At 42.5% G+C, this 15,426-nt stretch overlaps 1 protein-coding gene across 1 annotated transcript in view; it reads right to left on the minus strand.

Annotated features, from left to right (window-relative positions):
* Positions 1-2,495: 2,495 nt before the first annotated feature.
* Positions 2,496-15,426, minus strand: part of EFNB2 (ephrin B2) — a 46,893-nt gene continuing 33,962 nt past the window's right edge. The window contains exons 3-5 of the mRNA XM_036458228.2: positions 7,958-8,050; positions 7,113-7,226; positions 2,496-5,112 (exon numbers count right to left, since the gene is read on the minus strand). Of these exons, the coding sequence (XP_036314121.1) occupies positions 4,718-5,112; positions 7,113-7,226; positions 7,958-8,050 (602 nt within the window). The 3' untranslated portion in view covers positions 2,496-4,717. The remainder of the gene's footprint in view (positions 5,113-7,112; positions 7,227-7,957; positions 8,051-15,426) is intronic.

A 15,426-nucleotide genomic window follows, 5' to 3' on the forward strand; every position in this document is an offset into this window, starting at 1 on the left:
GAAACTACTATTCGAGCATCAACTAAAATGTGGTCCTCCGGAGTTATTTTATTTATTATTGATTTCAGAGAGCAAAGGAGAGGGAGAGACAGAAACATCAATGATGAGAATCATTGATCTGCTGTCTCCTATAACTGCCCTACTGGGCATGGAGCCTACAACACAGGCATGTGCCCTTGACTGGAATCAAACCCAGGATCCTGCAGTCCACAGGCTGGCACTCTATCCACTGAGCCAAATGGGCTAGGATCCTCTGGAGGTTTTATTTTTTAGCAAGGAGAGACTTGATAAACATTTCTTCGGTACAAGAACTGTACTAGGAAGACATGGCAAGATCCCTGCTTCTAAAACTAGCCTTTCAGGAGAATCTCCTCGAGAGCTTTCGAAACATAAATAGTCAAATATTAGCACTGCGATCTTGGGCAAGACAATTGTGCCTGGAGAATCTTCTGGATCATTTCCTCATTTCAATTTACTTTCTCATCCTCCACACCCCCTACCTAAAACTCTTCCCTCCTTGAGGGAAGGGTTAGCCAGAAATAGTACAGAGATCTGAGCATTTTTCCCCAACTAGCAGCTGCCTGCGGGTGATGGAGCCGTCCCCTAAGGGAGGGAAGCCTGGCGACTAGTCTTTGCACCTCCAAGCCCACAAGAGAACCTCCACATTGTCAGAGCGCCAGTCACCTCGGTCACCTTCCCCAAAAAGGCCAGCCTCAAAATGAGGTGAACTTCACCGCTGGCCTCAACCCAGGATCACAAAACACGCTTTTATCAGCATTACAATTTCACAAAGAACACTTGACGTTTTCCTTCCTCTGGGGTTAGTCCCTGAAGAAGAATGAAGCTACCGATAGCAAACTGCTTTGCTTGAATGGAAACTAGATCAGCGCGGACTCAACGCTGAGATAACAAGAGTGTGTTTCCCTCTCACACTTTGTAGGTCACCGGGCAGCCAGTGTGAAACTCAAGCTAGTTTCTGTTTGGGAAGACTAGGACTTTATAAAACTTTATGGCAAAACAACGCTTGTAAAGTGTGCATTCAGTCATTTTGGGGTGGAGACCAATGGGCTCATGGCTCATGGCACTCCCATTGTGTGCATGGCCTGCTTTAAAAATGGGCAAACAGAAATGCCATGGCAGAAAGCCCTGGGTAACTGCCATCATAGAGAAAGGGAAGGTGGTAAATTAAAATAACAAACAAACAAACAAGCAAGCAAGCAAAAAGAAAGGAAAAATGAAAAGAAGAAAAGGAAAATACTACGTTGAAAGCGCTTTTTCCATAGGAAAAAAATATTTTATTTTTTTAAGAACAAATTCGGTTTGAAACAGACGTGGAACGTGACTCACGGATCTCATTGTCTGGGGGCTAACTGCGATGTGGAACTAAAGCGGACTGAAAACCTAGGACAGGCTATGAAAATAAAACAAAGGAAGAAAAAAATATTTATAACTCAAGCATAATACTGTGTTACTTACAAATTGGACAACGAAATTTTAAATAAATATTCATGGTACATAATTACGGCACAAATATGCAGCAATTTGGCAACCTTTTATACCATTTTTTTTCCTCATTACAGTGCAAAGGGGAATGACACTGCCGTTTAACAAGCTGTAGCTAAATACATTGCAAAATTCAGATTTTATACAAAACATCTTGCTTAGACTTTATAAAAAACCAACATTGCTCTATGTACACAATCTGGGTAAGAAAAGCCATTTCTGTCTTGTTTGCATGTGTATTTTTTTATTAAAAAGGTGAATAAGGCTACTGATACACCCCAAATCCATATACAGTAAAATCTGGACCTATATACAGCATCTTCACTTAAACATTATGGTGCAAATTCCAAAGTCGGGTGACTACGGATGATAATACAAGCAAGGCATTTACAGTAACTTTCCAAAGCTGAACCAACTTCAAACAAAGGGACAGTTGGTAGATTGTCATATTCTGCACCAGACACAAAACAGACGCACAGAACACTTTTCAATTGGTCGCAGTTAACTCTTCATCAATTCATCTGATTTTTCACAGTTTAGCATATAACCAAAATGTAGCCAACTGATGACACACACATTTGATTCCATTACAATCAGACTATTTCCCATGTTCCCCCTTCTTGCCCCTCTCCCCCATACTAAAGGTAATTTTTGATGGCTTACAAGAAAATCTTGTATGAATGCACATAAAGGAGAAGGTTGGGGTGATGGAAAGAATTACATATGTACTGTGGCTGGTCACCATGGCAACCTTCCACAGAAATATGATATAGATATATATAATATATATTGCAGATATATATTATACATATATGTACACATGTATACCACACACCCACTCATACATAACACACACGCACTTTGGACCAACATCATTTTCAGGTTCAGGAAATAAGAGAAGAATAATTTCTGTTGCAACTCATTTTTTTTTTGCAGGTAATTCACTGGAGGTTCGAGAACCTTAAAATGCTGTTGCTACTTTTCCCCCCCCTCCAATTCAGAAAGCAAAGTGTTACCATAGAAACAGGACTATGTTAAAGATGTCTATTTTGCATAGCACATAAAATAGTAGGTTTCCTGTTTACTCGTTTTGTTTCCCAAAAGGGAGGGGTGGGGGGGGGTAGAAGGAGGGAGGAGGGAGCTAAAGCCAAACTTTTCGGCTGAAACCTCCCCGCTGGATGTGACCTGGTGGATTCTAGTGAACACTTCAGCCATAAGGCAAGGGAAAACACAACACAGAAAATAAATGCCGGAACATCTTGTCATTGTTAAATATATGATGCAGTAACATCGATTTCCTGGTATTCGGGGCTTGCACTTCCTAGTCTACAGTTACGTGAGACGCCTTCAGAGGACTTGGTTATTTTTGTATTTGCTCCCATTATTGTTATTTTTGGAGTGATGTTGTTTTTCCCAGAAGTAGCTGTCCAATTTTTTTTTTCTTCTTTTTCTTTTGTAAAGCACTGAGCATCGGGACCACTTAATTGCCACAAGTGAATTTCACATCTTCTGGTGTACATGGTGTGCAATCTTAAAATATATATTAGTAAAAAATCTTTCACTTTATATCCCTTGTGTTCTATACACCTATTATAAATACATCCTATCCTCCTTCCCCCCCTCCTCGATATCATAATTTATTTCCGTCTTGAGGACTCTAAGAGGTTTGCCACATGTGCTTCACCTTGACCCAGAGCACCTGCACTCGGCCTTGCTCAGTACCTACGCCGCGGTCCCCGCAGCCCGGACAGCACCGCCATAAACCAAAGTGTTGTAAGGCTCGATCAGGGAGGAGGGGCAGGGAAAGGGGCATTGGGGGGACGGGGGATCTGACTACCTTTTACATGAGAATCCTTTAATAATGTTAATGATGATGGACTTACAGCCTGTTTGACCTTTGGCTTTTCCACGTCTAGGTCAGATTTGGCTCTCTGCTCTTCTCCTAAATGCTTTCCCTGTGTTTAATAAAAATGTGATAAGTATAGCAGCTGAATCTGCTTTAAGCATCATCCAAAGCAGACGGACTTTTCCTACAGCCTCGGAGCTGTACGTCTTATTGCCAGTACCACAACAGTCCTGAGGGATCTCTCCCCTCGCCTCGCCCCGCCTCCACCCTCCCTCTCCACGCCTGTTCCTCTCCCAACAATGACTCTTTGTTCCACCCAGAGGAGAGGGACTCTTCTTTTCCTGCAAGTTGCCATTTGATAAGAGTGAATGCCTTCCAATGCACCCCTCATCCACTGTGTGCGTGTGTTGTTGTGTCTCCTACTCGCCTCTTAAAATCTCAGTGAAACCAAAGTGCTGTGCTACCTAATGGGGTCGCCCCGCCCCACACCCTCTCCCAACTTTCCGTGTCAGAGGCAGTAGCATTGACCTGTGTTTGCAGGCAGCCCTTTTCCTCCTTCCACCCTCTTCCACCGACTCCTAGCCTTCCTGGCTGGCAGCCTGGCGTCTGGCTGGAAGGCTCCTCCTCCTCAGCAAACACAATTTCTAGAAATGTATCCTATTATGATCTACTCGACTGGAGCTGTTTGTTGCAAATGGATGGAGTAGGAGAGAACCCCGTTCATGTTCCATTCGTGATGCAGAACGCGGCGGGAGGGGACGGTCCCATGGGAAGTACGGCAGAGCCCTGGATAACGGGAATGTGCAACCGTGTGAGGCCTGCGAGCTAGCGCTCTGCTCTCTGCAAGCCCCACGGAGCCCGAGGTCTGTGCGGCAGGTCGGGGGGCACACCCCCGAGGCAGCAGATGGCGTTTCCAGGCGTGTGTGTGGCATCCCGGGGCATCCACGCCTTAGGATGCTCCAGGGCTCGCTCGCTCTCTCTCTCTCATGTCCACCCGCCACGGTCTTCCCTTGGCTGCGGTGCAGGCCTGCGTGACCGCGACACATGGCTTCAAGGAAGGACAAGGGGGCGAGGCGAGCGCCGGTCCCTTCTGCACAGTCTTCCAGCTGCTGCCGGGGAGTGAACATCTGGCCTCCCCGCGGCCCGAAACGCTACAGACTAGGTAAGCTTGTCCAACTCAACGGGGGGGCCCTTCGGAGAAGGAGGGTCCCCCTCCACCACCCCTCGCTGTGCTTCATTCAGTCCACTGGAGCGAGACACAAGGGGTCGGCCGCGCCCCCGCGGGCGGTCGGGCGGTCGGGCGGTCGGCAGCGGGACAGTCCGTTTCCTCCGGGGGGGAAAAAGCGAAGGCACCGCCGCGGCCGCGGCTCAGACCTTGTAGTAAATGTTCGCAGGGCTCTGGGGCGGCATCTCCTGGACGATGTACACGGGGTGCCCGTAGTCCCCGCTGACCTTCTCGTAGTGCGGGCAGAAGACGCTGTCCGCAGTCCGCAGCGGGATGATAATGTCACTGGGCTCCGAGCCGTTGTTGTTGCCGCCGCCGCCGCGCTTCGGGGTGGCCAGCGTGCTGAGCGACAGCGCGGCCGCGTGCTGCGGCGAGTGCTTGCGGTGCCGCCGCCGGTACTTGAGCAGCAGCACCACCAGCGTGATGATGATGACGATGAAGATGATGCATCCTGACGCGATCCCCGCGAATAAGGCCACTTCGGAACCGAGGAGGTTGTTCCCCGAATGCCCGGCGCTGTTGCCGTCGGTGCTGGAACCTGCAAGGGGTAGAGGCGAGTACAATGGTTAGCGCTGCCGCCCAGAAAGCCCACCGCGCTGCTGCTCCTAGGAAATGTGGAAATGAAGCAGCAGGGCCGAAGTTTTATTTTTATTTTTTTATTGTTTTTAAAAATATTTTATTGATTGTTTAAAAATATATTTTATTGATTTCTTTTACAGAGGAAGAGAGGGATAGAAAGCTAGAAACATCGAGGAGAGAGAAACATCGACCAGCTGCCTCCTGCACACCTTCTACCAGGGATATGCCCGTAACCAATGTACATGCACATGCCCATGACCAGAATTGAACCTGGGACCTTTCAGTCCACAGATCGATGCTCTATTCTCTGAGCCAAACCGGTTTTGGCCTTCATTGATTTTTTTACAGAGAGGAAGGGAGAGGCATAGAGAGTTAGAAACATCGATGAGAGAGAAACATTGATCAGTTGCCTCTTGCATACCCCCCCTACTAGGGATGTGCCTGCAACCAAGGTACATGCCCTTGACTGGAATCGAACCCGGGACCTTTCAGTCCCAAGGCCGACACTCTTTCCACTGAGCCAAACTGGCTTCGGCAGGGCAGAAGCTTGAAAGGGCAGCGAGACTTTGACAAACCAATTACCTCGGCTGATAGCTAAACGGAAAAGGCAGAAGTGAGCCATCGAGGTGAAAGGAGATGTGACTCGAGGTCGGATTTTCATGCTGCTCTCAAATTGCATCGTCTCCTTTTCATACATCATCATCCATCCGCCCGCCTGGATGGGCCCTGACAGCCAGCCCTTGATCTCGCTTCACGCCTGAACCCACATCAGCCAGCCTGCGGCCACAGCAGGGAAAGCAAAGGAAGTGGCCGAAGCACTAGCTTGTCCGTGTCTGCTGCCCACGCTGCACCGTCTGCTTTCCTCTAGGAAAGGTGCGTGGGTTCCTGGGAAGCCAGCAGCCTGCCTTCTCCAGACAAGCCCTGCCTGCTGGCAGAGCGTGCGCCGGCAGCCACGGCGGTGATGGGGCCTGGGAAAATGTTCAACTCTTAACTCGTTTGTATTATTTGATTTACACTTAAAATATATTTGGAAGGCAGCAGAAACGCTCATGCTGAAACAGACTGCCAACCCAAATGTTAAGCACTAAAAAACTGCCTGGCATCATTATATTACCCATTTATCAGTTTGTCACAAGAATTTGACACATCTTGTCACTGGAAGTTAGAAATAACAACTTCCCTCCTTGACGCTTGTAAAGAGAGGGAATATTGCTACAGATGCTAAATTCACACGACTACCAACAAGGCGTACGGATCCCTAATACAAAACTGCTGAGGTCTGCTCAACCACTTCCATATAAAAAAAAAAACAACTCTTTAGCATGGTAACAAATACATAGCTGTTTGTTCAGACTGTTAAGAAAATGAAGTTAAATGACAGCCAGTTTTATCTGGTATTATAAACTTTTGCCAGGGATCTGTTTAATATTTTATATTACACTGACTATGTAAAAAAAAAAAAAAAAAAAAAAAAAGAAAGTTTTTCTTTTTTCTTTTTTCTTTTATGATAACCACCTGAAAAACACAGCATTGTGTAATATTTTAAGATGTTACCATCTAAAATGTAGAAGAGGATCAGTCAGGCTCTTTGTGGATTAGATATAATTAGGTGAGGGATTAGAACATTAATTATATATACATTAACATCGGCTTTAAGCTGGTGTTGCAACCAGCACAACAAAGTGTCAGCCAATGAAAATGACTTCGTTCTGAGAAAATAGCGCTAATAATTGGCACTTACAGCTGATGAATTCCACTCTTCCGACTGGAGGACTTTTGCAGGAATGAATTATGTTGCTCTTACTGAGCAATTACCCACAGCTAACTGAGAGCAAAGATGACTGACTTCAGTAACTACGAGTTAGTCCTACTGGTGTAGAAGTACTTCGACTCCGTTCTAGCTCATGAGATACGAAGCGTGTGATGCACACAGACTACACGCACAGTCATGCTGCTTACCTGGATTTGGTTTGACAAAGGGACTTGTTGTTGAGCTTCTTCCATTTGTACCAGCTTCTAGGTCTGGGCGTCTCGTTGGATCATTATGCCTGGTTGACCCAGCAGAACTGGCATCTACATGAAAAACAAATGATTACTTACCGCACAGACATCTGATAAAGATCTAGCTTTAGGATCTGGATATATATCTCAAGAGGCATGAATAGCAAATGAACATAAGATTCTTTATGCAAAGGACTACGAGATACAAGAATATAATGTTCCTTTTAAAACACAAACGGTTATACTAGTTATTTCGGAGGTTTAGATTGTGAGGCCATCTGTGGAAACTATAGGGATTCTTGCATTTGGCAGGCAGAGCATTGCAGATGACATTTCAATTTAACTGAGCGAGTTGATTGACTACTATACCCATTTCTAATTAGAAGAGTAATTCTTTCTGCACAATAGGTTATCTATACGTGAAAAGGCTAAAACAAACCATCGTCTTCTGTAGTCAAGATGCAGAAATGGGCAAAACTGCAGAGACTTAGTTTTCTTTCTGGATATTTTAATTTCGAACCATAGAGGTGTTTTGCTTTTGAGAAGACAAATATCTATACACGTATATGGCAATAGAACATTCTACCTGGCTGTCCTTTGCTTTTATCTCCAATAATAAAGAAATCTGTGACAGTGACTTGAGGAAATCTCAGTGGCTCAAGTTACAGAGAAAAGTTTGCTTTCAAAACTAAATGGAAGAGTGACTGAAGGCGAGCATGAGCAATACTGGTGCCACACTAGCTGGGGGTGGGGGGGGCGCAACCAGATTACAGTGGCTTCATGAAGCAGCAGATGGTCTTTACCTTGTCCAACTTTCATGAGGATCTTCATGGCTCTTGTCTGGCACACCCCTCCCTCCTGGTTATCCAGGCCCTCCAAAGACCCATTTGATGTAGCTGATTGAAAATAAAATGGACAAAACAAAAAAATAAAGAAAAATCAGGAAATCAATAAGCCAACTTTACATGAACATGAAATGTCTGAAAACAATTTGAAAAATAAGAATTCACCCTTAGTCATAAAGTTTTCTGAAAGTATGGGATGCTGAAGGTTGAAAATAAAAATAAAAACCAAAGAAAGAAAAATGGATACTGTCAACACTGCTGCATGTAGGCTATCTGGTTTCAGATTTACTTAAAGCACTTTCTCCTTCCTCCATGATCGAGTGGTTTCGTTACGGGTACACACAGATAAAAGGCACAGCATCTTCCAAAAAGCTTACTGACTATTTCGGGGTCAGACTCAAAAGAGCAAAGTAGTCACTACGGTAATTTCAAAACGTGGTAATCATCGCACAACACCTGCTTCCTCTACTACAGATTTCCTGCTTCAAGAACAATTAGCTTGATGCGCCCTGTTTGTCAAGCATCCAAGTTCTGTAAACACGAAAAGATTCCCACACCCCCTTTTTCTTTCCACAGCCCTCCTCGAGCTTAAAAAAGTACTGTATATGTACTAGAAGTCAGCTTTTCTTATTCTGAGGCCTGTCCCTCCTCCTTTTGTAAGTCAACTACAAAGAACGAGTGTGTTGTTATTACGGATGTCAACCTTGGTCCAAGATTCAACCACGCTCCCAGTGTTGGGGCAACTGTGGATGGAGAGAGGGGGCCCCACACATCCCACTGCTCTGCTTGGTACTGTGGCAAAGCAGTACCAAGGGTTCTAGCAGCCACTCATCTCGTTCCCATTCTGTTTCAAGAGGAACAGGAGGAGGAGGGACAAGAACATCTGACCACTTTCAGAATTTCTTTTTCAACCATCCATGCTCTATCCCACTTGGACACATTCTTGTTCTGTCCTCTTAGGACGGTGAGTTCTCTGAATTGCTTTGAAACCGAAGCTGTCAAAGGATAGGCTGCCAGGTACTTTGCTGAGGAACAGGATTTAAATTACAGGTCAAGTTCCAGGAGAGAAAAGAAGCTAGACATTTTCATTCCTCCAAAGTTCAAGGGGCAAGGAACAGAAGTGTTTCATAACACACTTCTGCAATGTAAATCGTTCTCTACTTTGATTATCAAAGTGTTCTTTACCAACAGTATACATTTAAAGGCACAGAAAAAGGGACAGACTTCCTGGTAAAAAATAAGCCCAAAAGACTTTTTTTTTTTTTAAATAGGCTGCTTTTTTCCCAAACGGTGGGTGGGCCAGCAAACAAATTCTGGGTCCGTGTATAGTAATATGCATGTCGTGGATAATTACATGAACTGGAAAATAAGACACATAATTTACTTGCCTCTGTATTCTTGAGTGATTTTCCTTAAAAACAATGGCTACCTCTTGGTATGTATAAATATCTCTTTGCTTATCTGAGTGTTTCCTTAATGTTCTCAGTCTCACAATCATATCTCCCTCTTCTGCTATTGCTGATTCTGAGTTTCTCTTGGGAAACTGGGCAAAAGTTGCCATAATAATTTTAGGGGGTAGGAAGTAGACAGTGGCCTCTTTGCAGATTGTTAAGAAAAATGTGTGGCAACAAAACTAAAAAAAAAAAAATTAAAAATTATGAATCTAAAGAAACCAACTCTTCCCACCCCATTTCTTCATTTTTCTCTTTCCCCAATCCCTTCTCCAAATCTGTGCTTAAATTTCAACGTACCCTTTTCTCTTAAAGAACTAGAATAGTATAGGTATCTATGAGTAGGCACTATTTCTGAATAAATACAGAGCAGTGGTATAGATTTTTTCTTAATTATTTAGATCCTTCTCATAAATTAAAATATGTTTTCATACAGAAAGAAATTATAAAACTAATGTCTCTTTTCTGGCTGCTGGGTTTACTAAGTTCAAGTGAAATCTCTGTTTTCAAATTCATACACACAGAAATGCACCCATAGGCAAATGTACCCAACTCAAAGATAAATGACTTTTTCTTATTTAACACTAAGCTGGCAAGTGATAAAAATAGGAGTGGAAGGGTGCTCTACAGAAAGAAAGAAAAAAAAAAATATATATATATATATATATATATATATAGAGAGAGAGATATAGATTTATTTTATTTTTATTATATATATTTTATTTATTTATTTTTTTTTTTTTTACAGAGAGGAAGGGAGAGAGATAGAGAGTTAGAAGCATTGATGAGAGAGAGTCATCAACCAGCTGCCTCTTGCACACCCCCTACTGGGGATGTGCCCGCAACCAAGGTACATGCCCTTGACCAGAATCGAACCCAGGACCCTTCAGTCTGCAGGCTGACACTCTATCCACTGAGCCAAACCAGTTTCGGCAATATAGATTTATTTTAATCTTGAGAAGGATATGTCAAAGATTTAGGTCTCAAAGAAAAAAACAACAACAAATGAACAGCAGAAAGGGTAAGACACGGCAGGGCACAGAAAACTGGCAAATACAATTAAAACGACATCTGCAAAGGTAGCAATCACTGGAAGCACAAGAGATGCCCATTATTGGAGTGAGCTTTCCTTTAGATTTTATTTGTAGCTCAATGCCTTTCCTCAGAACCAAAGACTTTGTGCAGAGCTCCCTTGGGCCTACCCAAAATGATGTCCAGATAACCCCCAAACATAAAGAACACTAAAAGTATTCAAAATTCAATTGTGATCTAGAATTTAGCATCCACAGACTATGAGATGGTAGGAAGAACATTGTGAGAGTGAAACTGCATTGCACCCTGAACAACTGACATTTGGTGTATCCCTCGTTGAGAAAGAAGCCTCTAAGCCCTGGTATTGCAATGAGGGGGACCCATCCATGCTACCCTGGCAGACGTCTTACTCAACTGAAGCTCCTGCTGATAGAGGAGGATGGGGGTAAGATGGGAGGCTGGGGCCGAGGGGGAGAGCTGGCCAAGAGGCACAACGTGGTAAGTGAAGACAGTTTTTCTCCAACATTCTGTTTCATTCCCCCTTATGTCAACTTGGACATTGCAAAGGTAACTGGAAGACATTGAAAATTTCATTACTAATGTTAAAACAGCATGGGAACACTTGGCTATTTAAAAAAGAGCTAACTTTTAACATACAGTTAGATATTCCACCATGAAAATATTTTTGCCCTTGTGCTGACCGGTTTGGCTCAATGGATAGAGCGTCAGCCTGTGGACTGAAGGGTCCCAAGTACAAGGGTCCCAGTAGAGGGTGTGCAGGAGGCAGCTAATCAATGTTTCTCTCTCATCGAGATTTCTAACTCTCTATCCCTCTCCCTTCCTCTCTGTAAAAAATCAATAAAATATATATTTCTTTTTAAAAGAAAATATTTTTGTCCTAAATTAGGAATGACCTAAACTGTCACAGAAAACCCTGCTTTAAGATGTTACTACCAACTGAAATTTCAGTGGGTGAACTTTATAGCAAGCATAAAATAATTCAGAATAACCTCAACTTATTTTATGTTGGATCCCACAGTCAAAATTGACCTATCTCCTCTCTACTACTTCCTCATGGGGGAGGGCAAGAGGGCGTGGTTCTCATTCAAGGGGTTTCCCTGCCCCCACCTTGAGAAATTGCAGAGCCCAGTGGCCTGCCCTGATTGTGTCCCTTGGCTGGCAGAGAATGCTCAATAAAGCCACAAGCCTCATTGTCTGCTTCCTCCTGCAACAGGCAGTTACCAAGAAGCTTTAAAAGGTTGAGTGGCTGACTTTGAGAAACAACAAGAAATTGCTTATGCGTGGGAATAAAATCTATTTCCATTTCAGAGGAAATGGAATTATTTTTATTGCAATTATTTTTATTATTGATTGGAATGTATTGGGGGGGGGGGTTAACATAAAGAAAGTAAAAATAAACTGTTACCTCATTCTACATTGTTTTTCTCTGAATCTCTCTACAAGCATTATCTAATCCCACCGTAATCAGAAAGTACTAAATGGATAAAATTGCACTGAATCATTTGGAGACAGAAAAATAACATTGTTATACCTAAGCTTTTTAGGGCCCAGACATTTATTTTCCCCCTTGGCCCAAGGGGGGGGGGGGGAGGAGACTTTATAAAATTAAAAATTACTAGAAAAGTTTCTCCATGCAGTTAGCAAATCGGTTTAATAAAAATACATGGGCATTTTATAGCCTGCTTTTAAAAGCTTTTGCTTCGGGGATCTAATTGCATGGACTGAGTACACTGAAAGCCTTATATTGTTCCCCCAGGGCCTGGTTTTCAGTGGGTGGAGATCATTGCTCAGCAAAAAAAAAGTACCCAGAGCTCACACTGCCTAAAAGTCTTCTTCGTGTTTTAAAACTACACAGCCAATGTCTGTGGTTTCCCCTCAATTTGCACATGAACTTATCTGCCTTTCCTGCTCCCTGGGAATAGTATACTGGTTATCTGAGTAGAAAAACAGAGCACCAGCGAGCAAGGCAGACTAAAAGGGCAAGAATATTTCTGGCTGTGTTTTTTAGAGTGTGACCAGAGAGAGGAAGTAATATTGCACTTAAAACATGTCTTCATTAGGCTGTTATTGCTCTGCACCCAGGAGGCTGAGCTGCTGCACTGGGTTTTGGCTGTTTTTCAGTCCATCGTATCCGTAGCGCTGTGTTAATCAGATAGAGAATTCTACTGCTGGATTGGTGCTGATATATGGGTCGCATTCACAAAAAGGTTAGAAATGAGGGCAGCACACAAAAATCCTACAGAATCATAGCTTCACTATGAAGGAAAATTCCTAGGTTATAATGGAAAGCATGAATCATCAACATATGCTAATGCTTTGGAGAATATTCCTAACTACTCTAAAATGTAGCTTATTGCCATGGGGCTGGGTGGGGTGGGGAGATGGGTGGACACTCAAAAGCAAATATTTTTTATTAATTTCACCAAAGAAGTCCACCAAAGAGAGAGAGAGAGAGAGAGAGAGAGAGAGAGAGAGAGAGAGAGAGAGAGAGAGAGAGAATATGTATAACAGGGTCAGGAAAATCTGAGTTCAGTTTTCTAGCAAGAATTAAAACCTTATCTTTCTATAAAGCTTACACATGACATAGTCTCTCTTATTTAAATATGAAACAAACAGCATTGTAGGAGCATTCTCACTATCACCCTCTTTGGCCTTACTATCTCTTCTAACGTGGCATCCATCCTATGCTGGCCCTGCTGATTTTGATTTCTTAGACCAGCCTCCCTACACACTAGTCTCCTTCAGCTCAACACAGTCTTCTGAAAACCAGAAGCCTATTACCTGGCAAATGTAGGAACTAAAAGAAGCAGAATCAAGTGAGGAAGATGGAAAGTAAAGCCAAGACATTAAAATAAACATGGCACAGAGACTAGGCTACTGTTTTTTCCTTTACCAGAGTGTCTAAAAGAAAGAGAAGAAAAAAATGGAAATGAGATATATAAGTTGAAAAACAAGGAGGCTGATAAAACTATAATTACTTAATGCCAACATACAACCCAGGAAGCTAAGCTCTGTCTACTTAACACCCCGACATCAGTTCAAATTCAAATGTGTGATGCAAATTCAAAATATGTTCTAAAGAAACAGAGATCCCATTTCTATAGCTCAAATGAAGGCAGTTTAATGCCTTGGGTACCACGGTTCTGCTTTCTGATACCAAATTAAAGGGGGGAAATCAATCTCAGCTGGAAACAATAATGTTCACTGAGTGCCCAAAGGTAAACACTTTACAGAAATTAATAAAATTAACATACAGAAACATCTGTATTGTGTGCCAAAAGGAAGAAGGAGGATTCACTTTTTCTAACTTAGTCCTCCCCTTTTTTTAAATATATTTTATTTATTTTTTACAGAGAGGAAGGAAGAGAGATAGAGAGAGCTAGAAACTTCGATGAGAGAGAAACATTGACCAGCTGCCTCTTGCACATCTCCTACTGGGGATGTGCCCGAAACCAAGGTACATGCCCTTGACTGGAATCGAACCTGGGACCTTTCAGTCCTCAGGCTGAGGCTCTATCCACTGAGCCAAACCGGTTTCAGCAACTTAGCCCCCATTTTGTGTTTTACTTTGTTGGATTTACTGTGGAAGAAATGAGGTATACACCACCATGACTTTCCAACAGCTCTGTTATTTTTGCTTGGCATATTATTTAAAAAAAAAAAAAAAAGCTCCACATTCTTTCAAATAACATGGCAGTTTATCCCATAATGCCTGCTCTTAGGGTAAAAGTTTTATGAATACTTCTTAAATGGCCTCACAGAAGAAAAACACAAAGGCACATATTTTCAAAAGAAACTGTATATCCACAAAAGCTTTTTTTTTTTTTTTTCCTTTTTAAATTCTCCACTTAATGAGATAGCTCTCAAGTGGCATTTGATTACCTGATTTTAGTGTGTGGGGAATAATTTCCAGGTAAAACACTGGATAAGCCACTAGTGATGTAGGCTGTGTGGGTTTCTCACCCAAGGAAACCATGTCCCAGTGTGAGAGGAAGAATTATTTAAATGGAAACCGCATCGCCATGGTTGTGCTTGGCAATTTTAAAGCAGTAAATCAGGCATTAAGAAGTAATAACTATCTCAGCACCAGTGACTTCCATACAACACAATTACTTACGTTTCTCCACTACACAGAACAATTTGGGGGGGGAATGAATTTAAAAATGAAGTCACAATTTAGGCCTTCCCTCTTGGATTCTAGCATTAAAATATGACTAAAGATGCCAGGTATTGAGTGTAAGTGGATGGTCTTAATAAAATGGTATAATTTTATTTCCACAATTTCAAATGTTCACCATGAATGATAGGATTAGGATGTTATATTGACAGCTCAGAAAAAAAGGGTTTTTAAAAAATGTAACAGCCTTAAAACAGCTTCGTAAACTGTCTTCTTGTGTTCACTGAAAGATTTAATGACATATATTACTTTGCCGTTTTACATTACTTTTTTGGGAAAACAAGAGACAGATGGGAAAATGTGCCACTCTCGTGGCATAATAGTTTAGAAAGACGTGATTTTATTTGCTTTGACAATATAGACACCAATGGTAAGTCCAAAGGTACCAATGTAATATATATTCTTATAGCTCATCTCTCATACATCAGATGAAACTTGGACATTGAGGGTCAACCTACTGAGAGAATAGTAACAACATAAAGTAATAAATACCACATTTAGAACATTAAGAGATTCTGCCATAGCTTGCTCATAAAATTTTTTCTATCCTCATCAAGAATATGTTTATTGATTTTAGAAAGTGGAAGGGAGAAAGAGAGAGAGAGAGAGAGAGAGACATCAATGTGAGGGAGAAACATTGATTGGTTGCCTCTTGTATGTGTTCCAATCAGGACCAAACCCACAACCTAGGTATATTCCCTGACCGGGAATTAAACCTGGGACCCTTAGGTGTATGGGATGATGCT

Source organism: Pipistrellus kuhlii, unplaced genomic scaffold (genome assembly GCF_014108245.1).
Source record: "Pipistrellus kuhlii isolate mPipKuh1 unplaced genomic scaffold, mPipKuh1.p scaffold_m20_p_3, whole genome shotgun sequence".
NCBI lineage: Eukaryota > Metazoa > Chordata > Mammalia > Chiroptera > Vespertilionidae > Pipistrellus > Pipistrellus kuhlii.